A 7,388-nucleotide genomic window follows, 5' to 3' on the forward strand; every position below is an offset into this window, starting at 1 on the left:
AAAAGAGAGAGATTTTATCAGTCCTTAGATTCATGCTAATAATTGTGCGGTCGGTAATATTAGTGATCCAGATTCGTTTTTCCTAACCTCATCAGATTTTACATGTCTTTCTATTCTTCTCGTTTTTTTTTTAAGCCTTCTTATCTTGTAATATGAAACACATAATTAGAGATTCAAAACAAATTACCGCAATTTTAATCTAGTCATGGCGCTCTCAATCTGGGAGAAATTAAGTGGATCAAACATATTTAGAAGTTCAAATAGATGGGCCTTTAGACATACTCCATCATAATCTTGTTGTTTATGTATCTGACTCCTCTTTTATAGTTATCAGGAGCTTTTATGAAATGGGAATTTCAAGTTAATTAGTAATCAGCGTAAGCGAAGGTATTTTTAATGTTTTGTAAGTTTTAATCGCTAAAATGAGAGCGATAGAAGCACGGGCTGGGCTTGTTGCAAGGGCAAAGAAAAGAGCATAACAACAACATGATATTTACTGACATTGCAACACTGCTTTTTGGTTGCAGTGGTGATTGAAGTAAGGAAAAGGGGAGATAGGAAGAAGGAAAAACGAAGAAGAATACTGTGACCTCGTAATATTGGTCCAGATAAAGAATTGAACGGAAGGGAAAAATATAGAAAGAAGAAATATGGACAGGAAGATCAATCAGTTTAGTGATGGAGGAAAAGGACGATAGAAAGTTTGAGGCGTTTGGGCAGAAAGAAAGATAAGATTAAAAGGGAACAGAGGCTCTATTCAGTTTTATTTCCCTGATTGTCAACTATTGGGACTACAGACTCTTCTAGTTTCTCAATTGAATATAGTTATATCTTAATTAAAATTCTCATATTGGAATTTGCTATGCTCTGAGGGGCGGTGGTTCACCCTGAAATGTAACTGAGTATGTCCCTACTTGTTTTGCAGGTCTAGCTCCTTTGGCAGCTTTTGGATATGTCTGCAACACACTTATTCTATTAATCGCTGGCAATCCTAATTTACCGGTTGTGTGTTTTAACATTATGAATTAAGTTCTTGCTCATCTCAATAACCTACAATTAGTTCTAATGTAATATATTACTTCAATCTGTTTAATTCAGGTTATTCTTCTATTGGGATATGGACCAGATGCTCCTCAGCCAAGTTGTTTCTTCATAAAAGCTCAATTCAGATGGAAAAGACCCTCAAAAATGACGAAATAGAAGTGCTGTAACAACTCATAAACCGGTCGTTTTTCAGGAGGCCTTTGTTCACTTCATGATATGGTGTCTTCTGTCTGTTATGTGTTGTTCTTGTGCAGCATTTACCTTAAGGGCTTGGTGCTCGCAGAGATGTTTAAAAGTAAGACACAAGCATCGGTTCGCAAATATTCTTTCTTCTTTTTTTTTTTTTTGGCTGTGTTCCATTAATTTGCTCTGAAATTTTACTCACAGCGTGTCCTCATATTGTCATGTTCGCTGGGAGTATGATTTCAAAAACTCTTATATCTATAATATTTCCAGATCTAATATAATACGTATGTGGATGATTTTTATGCCTGAGTGAACGTGAACAAAGTTTACATAATTTATCATGTAATCTGTCCTATGAATTATGACGTTTTGATAATATCTGTTCTTTTCTTTCGAATACTATAGGGTTGTTAGATGCTTGATTTTTTCTTTCTGGATGAGTATCGGATAATTTTCATCTCTGTTGTTAATCACCTTCCCTGCCTTTTTGTTGGATTTTACAGGACTACGGATTTATTTTGACTGTAGGGATCTATCTCCGAATATAGGTGTTTTGTGTAAGCTTCTCTCAGGACCTGAAAGATATGGACAAACTATATAAATTCATGTCTTAACTAAATAAATTCATACTTTGCGTCTCTTATTTTTCCTACGCCTGTGTGAATAATGCAGGTACTTCTTTGCAGAAGTGTTCGAGTTCTTCAGAAATTTTTTTTCTATAGGTTTCATTGTGAATATCCTTTTATGATATTACCTTGGCATTCGTCTGAAACACCGCCCATGCTTCCTTGCCTTTCGTGTATACTGCAATCTCGCAATGTTAAATCTATCCCTCTGTAAGTATTATTTTCTCTCACCATGTTTCAGAATCTGATGTATTAGTGCAACTACTCTGGTAAACTTAGTTTTTCTTGGAGATTTGCATCAGTGTAATTCATGCATTAAAGGCTGCCTATGGATTTATAAAAGAGGTAGGTTTTTTTTATATATCATATGTATATCTTTAACTTGTTTCATTCTTGAAGGTGGGAGATTCAGCTTTATATTTGGCGTCTTCTGGGGCTTTTTTGCCAATGAATTAGCAGGTACTGTTCATTGTTGCTGTTGCTTGTAATAATAATTAACATGATGCTGTGTTATTATCACTGCAACATGCAGATATGCAATTCTCTTTCTTCCTTTTCTTTGGATACATTGGAGTTTCTCTTCTTAGCCCTGTTATGCACAACCTGTGGATTGGAGGGTCTCTCTCTCTCTCTCTCTCTCTCTCTCTCTCTCTCTCTCTCTCTCAATATTATATACCATTGACATTACAAAATTTCAGGGCACTGGTAATGCAAATTTCTATTTTGCCACCGACTAGTTTACTCGTGCCTGCAGGTAAATTTCTATCTTTTCTAGCATCCTGACTGAAACCACAGTCGTATAACAAAAAATCACGACTTATAAACGAGAGAGAGAGAGAGAGAGAGAGAGAGAGAGAGAGAGAGAGAGAGCGGGCGCGTGGGAAAGGGGGAAGGGTTTTAGGGCATACGGCGGCGGAGGCTGGTGAGAGGGGTGGCGACCTCGGGGCGAGAGCCGAGGTGGAGATCACCGGGGAAGAGGATCAGCAGGAGGACGCGGAAGCCCAGCGCCGCCGCCGCCGCCAACGCCCAGTAGGGCCGGATCTCGGCCATCGCCGTTCCAGCCAAAGCGCCTTCGTTCGCTCCGAACGGACGGACCACCCTCCTCAACTAAAGAGTATAGACTCGTTACCTGGGAAGACCTGAATCTAATCACACCTCATTACTGCACTCTTTCTAAAAATTATTTTTATTAGCTAGAGGCTTAATTTCGTTTTCTTATCGACGGTTGTATATCTTACACCATCGATTCAAAAATTTACACAACGCCCGTAGAATTTTAGCAAGTCATAATATATATATATATATATAAATTATTATGTTGGAATGCTTCTAATAGTAGAAGTCATTGATGCTATTAGACTTTCAGCTCTTTGATGAAAGGACGTGCAATTAAAATAATAATAATTTTTTAAAATTAAATGAATGATTGATTGAATAGCATAATTTAATAGATGAAAATAATTAAAAAGTTAAATTTAATGGTAAAAAATTTAATAACATCAAATACTTGGTGCGCTTAAAACAATATTTAATCAATATTTATTATATTAATATTAAATTTACTATTTTAATCAAAGGTAACAACACTGTGGAGATGTACATAGTGAGAAGACGAAATAACCTCCGAGGTAGAATTATTAAAAAACTTTATCAAGGCCACTTATTTTTAAATATATTTTTGCTAGCTATTTTATTTTCTTTTATCGCGGTGGGCTAAATATGCGCTCTACTACTTTCCAAACATATTTTTTAAGGAAGGTGTTAGCTTTCATCTAGATTATGGATTTATTATCTGTAGTGTTTGAATTTCAATAGTTTAATTGTTGTCCTAGAAAAAAATATTAGTATAAAATTCAAAATACTATTAAGCTATTATTTTTCCATCCGTCTCTGTATTATATCAATCTCTACGGTACTATGAACAAAATTTTTGGATCCTTTCAGCGTCTATACCGGACAACAATAATGAAAAGTACAATGAAAAAAAAAAAAAAAAAAACCTTGATTCAATAGTAGGAGCGTAGTTAATATTTTTTTTTTGAGAAATAAATAATAATCTATCTGTTTCATTCATAAAACAAGATGAATTAAACGTACAAGCCTCAATAATCGGCAAGCCTCCTCTGCCACAGTAACTCCAATAATCTGCCCTTTCCAGATTACAAATTTCGTGGCAAATGTTGTCTCCCCGGTTATTACCATTCACCATCAGAGATGCGGATTCCGCAACATCATCTATAATTGCTGTGCAGTTGATTCTTAAATATTATTAGATTCTGATAGTTTCTGCAAAGTTCCTGATTGCGGCAAATTTGAGATTGACCATAGTATCTTTCCAGAACATTTTAATTTTAATTTTAGTATCCAAATCTAACAACTATATTAAAATCTTTTAATTTATTTGAGATGGCAATAAATTGCAGAATGGAAATCAACTTAACATTAAATGTGAAACTAATTAAGATATGAATTGATTAAGACACGAAAGAGTTTAATCAAAACTCAGAAAAGGAAATTTTGTTCATATTTAGCATAATTCCTTGTAGTCGAGCTATTGTTTCCATTTTCGCAAGACGACTCTCTAATCTGGGCTGTTTGGTGGATAAAAGCTGCATCATCTGCATAACAAATCCAACATATATAAATATATAAAAAGGACAGAGTATTAATATTTGATTAAATAAGAAATAGAACTTAGATCCTTAACACCCAAGGTAAAGGATGAACAAAGTAGATAAATTTACTCATAAGTACCTCTTGGTTAGCCTCTGGTGAGATGGTGCATGAATGCTTCATGAACTTGTCGCGCAAAAGCTTGCTGATTCTAAGTAGCATTGGACACTCACCGCACCGCGGCGCAGCGTAGATCAAGCTCGCAACTGCTTCTCGGAGCTCGTTAGGACACTGCCTGTTAACACAAAAGTCGTTAATGATCGATTTTTCATATGATTTGTTGGGGAAAAACATAAAAGAGGGAATTAGAAAATGGACCAACTTGTTGGTTTGGATTTGTTGTGCTCGTTCATGCAAGATTCGTAGGATTCGCTCCACCATGAATAGCACGTCGAGCAAGTTTTGCTCCTTGATTGCACGTTCAACCTGCGGCATATATCAGCGCCAAGTTTAAATCAAACCGGAAATAGCTACATTTTTCTGGTGAGGGTGTGCTTTGATGGTGCACGCCATTTGGATAATGAAACCCACAATCCTTCGTATGGGCACAATCGTCAACTAGTTTCGACAAAATAGACTCTAAATACATTAATATGTTCTCGACCAGGTCTAAAATTTTGATTCTATAACTTGTCACAATCTTCAACTAGCCCAGAAACAAAATAGAATCTACAAATTTTGATCTCTTCTCGATGGTTCGGGCTCCAATTTTAAATTGATCTCTTCTCTGGACAAAAGGTTTGGATACATGGTGATCATTACAATGTTACATGGGCATTTTATACAATAAACAAACAAATTGCACCTGTGAAGGCTCAGTCCAAATCGCGCGTATGAATTTAAACTCATGGTGGGAAAAATCTAATCTAAAAGGCGCAGAGAAAGTCGAGCTTAATTACCCATAAGAGAGCTCGTTGTGTTTGCCCTGTTCTAAGCAGATCGGCGACGTCGGCCTCGGCTCGAGAGAGGCACTTTTGATGGGTCTTGACGAGTAGAGCCGTTTCGTCGAGGCAGAGAAGGATAAGAGCTTGAAGCTTACTGGTACTTGGTTTTCTAGCAGGAAGCATGATAAGGGGGGAGGTAGCGAGAGAGCAATAGTAACTTCTGAATTAACAGGGTAGTGATCATGATGATGATTGACTATAAATTGCGAGTTAGTGAGCCAATTTGTTCCCTAGCTACTACAGCAATCCATATTGTTTAATGTACACTTGTTGTATTTCCTTATCTTATTCCCTTGTCCAGAGTAATCTCTGGTCGGCGCATTATGAAACTCGCATTTGGACCCCAGCCCGTTAATGTCGTCTCTTTTTTTTTCTTTTTTTTTTATTTTAGCTGTTAATTTAACTATTGGCCCATTCTCTGATCTGGAATGTTCCTTTCTCTCAGCAGCATCAGCAACAACAACAACAACAACAATTAATAACAACAACAGAAGAACTACCCCAGGCAAACAAACACAGTGATCCTTCCCTCCGTTGATCGCTTTCAATATTATCTCTACTACGTACGTACGACACCAATGAAGCCTTTCAACGTACTCCCTCTCCCTCTATTCCTTCTGTCGTCTCTCCTCCTCGCAATCTCCTCCTCCGCCGACCTTTCCTTCCTCGAGAACACGTGCCGGCGCGTCGCAACTGCCAGCCCCGCCATCGGCTACGACTTCTGCGTGCGATCACTCCGATCCGACAAAGAAAGCCTTGCGGCTGCCGACTTAGCGGCACTCGCCGTCGTCGCCGCCAGGATCGCCAACGCCGCTGCCGCCGGCACTGAGTCGCGCATAAAATGTATGATCGAGTCGGAGCTAAACCCTTCTAAACGAGACCGCCTCGGCGTGTGCGACGAGGTCTACTCCGACGCCATTGACCGCATCAGAGACGCGGTGCGGAGCATCGAGGCGGGGCTCTACTCCGACGCCGTGACGTTCCTGAGCGCGGCGCTTGACGCGTCGGAGAATTGCGAGGACGCGTTCGGAGAGGGCGCCGAGGACGACGGGTCGGCGGCGGCACCGCCGTCGCCGCTGGAGAGGGAGGATGGGGAGTACGAGAGGTTGGCCGAGATTGCTCTCGCCATTACGGCATGGTTGGTGTGATTTGTTGTGGGCGCCATTAATTGTGTTGTGTTTGTGCTGTGATCAATTCGCTTTGGTTGGTGGTTGTCGCTTTGTTGATTCCTCTGTTGTAAGTTCTTAACGTTTGTTTTGTTTGCTTGGGTGCATGCAAGGAGTGGAATCTTGTTGTGGGTTTGCTGTGTACGGACTAGATTGCGTCCATCATGTAAATCATGATGATGTAAATTTTACAGTCGACGAATAAAAATTTCCTCACGTTGAGACCGATCCCTTTTTGTTTTTTTATTTTTCTTGTAAGTGCGCAGTCATTGGCTTCGCTGTACTGCAACAGAATAGAAAAGGTTGTGTATATGGAATAATGTTTTAGGTAGATACTAAAGAAAACAAAACCTATCGGCTTCGTTCATATATATATATATATATATATATATATATATAAAGAAAAAATTAATATAATAATAATAATTTTTTAAAAAAATAAATTTAAAATATAAAATAATTAAATTTCAAATTTTAAAAATTGAATACCAATCATCAAATCTTAGCCATGTAATAGATATGATAGGTGGCTTCTTTTATGGTTCATTGTTTACAATATGGTTGCTTTAACTAGTGGTTAGGTTTCTCAGGATTTCATTCGAGTTGCTCTTCTAGATAGGGTGAACGATTCGGATCGGCGGAGCTTCCGTTTTGACTTGTCCAAAGTGGGACATAATGTAAAAATAACAGATTTGTAAGTAGGGATATAGGTGATTTTTAAATCGAGAAAGATTCGGAATATGAAAACG

General features: G+C 38.2%; 2 protein-coding genes across 2 annotated transcripts; one reads left to right on the forward strand and one right to left on the reverse strand.

Annotated features, from left to right (window-relative positions):
* Positions 1 to 4,351: 4,351 nt before the first annotated feature.
* On the reverse strand, positions 4,352 to 5,923 carry LOC109704748. Its single transcript, XM_020225522.1, has 4 exons — positions 5,429 to 5,923; positions 4,852 to 4,955; positions 4,611 to 4,764; positions 4,352 to 4,474 (listed from the first exon to the last, which is right to left on the reverse strand). The coding sequence occupies exons 1-4, from the start codon at positions 5,594 to 5,596 to the stop codon at positions 4,352 to 4,354; spliced, it is 549 nt and encodes a 182-aa protein (XP_020081111.1). The 5' UTR covers positions 5,597 to 5,923.
* Positions 5,924 to 6,000: 77 nt separating this feature from the next.
* On the forward strand, positions 6,001 to 6,858 carry LOC109704747 (putative invertase inhibitor). The gene has a single exon (XM_020225521.1). The coding sequence runs from the start codon at positions 6,052 to 6,054 to the stop codon at positions 6,619 to 6,621; it is 570 nt and encodes a 189-aa protein (XP_020081110.1). The 5' UTR covers positions 6,001 to 6,051; the 3' UTR covers positions 6,622 to 6,858.
* Positions 6,859 to 7,388: the final 530 nt, after the last annotated feature.

The sequence above is a fragment of the Ananas comosus genome, unplaced genomic scaffold (assembly GCF_001540865.1).
Source record: "Ananas comosus cultivar F153 unplaced genomic scaffold, ASM154086v1, whole genome shotgun sequence".
Lineage (NCBI taxonomy): Eukaryota > Viridiplantae > Streptophyta > Magnoliopsida > Poales > Bromeliaceae > Ananas > Ananas comosus.

What these genes read in the sequence shown, in the direction of transcription:
- LOC109704748 (XM_020225522.1), bottom strand. Translation starts at nt 5,596, where the DNA reads ATGCTTCCTGCTAGAAAACCAAGTACCAGTAAGCTTCAAGCTCTTATC. An exon ending in CACAACGAGCTCTCTTATGG is followed by an intron (nt 4,956 to 5,428) that starts GTAATTAAGCTC and finishes TATATGCCGCAG; the next exon opens with GTTGAACGTGCAATCAAGGA. An exon ending in CACCAGAGGCTAACCAAGAG is followed by an intron (nt 4,475 to 4,610) that starts GTACTTATGAGT and finishes TTTGTTATGCAG; the next exon opens with ATGATGCAGCTTTTATCCAC.
- LOC109704747 (XM_020225521.1), top strand. Translation starts at nt 6,052, where the DNA reads ATGAAGCCTTTCAACGTACTCCCTCTCCCTCTATTCCTTCTGTCGTCT.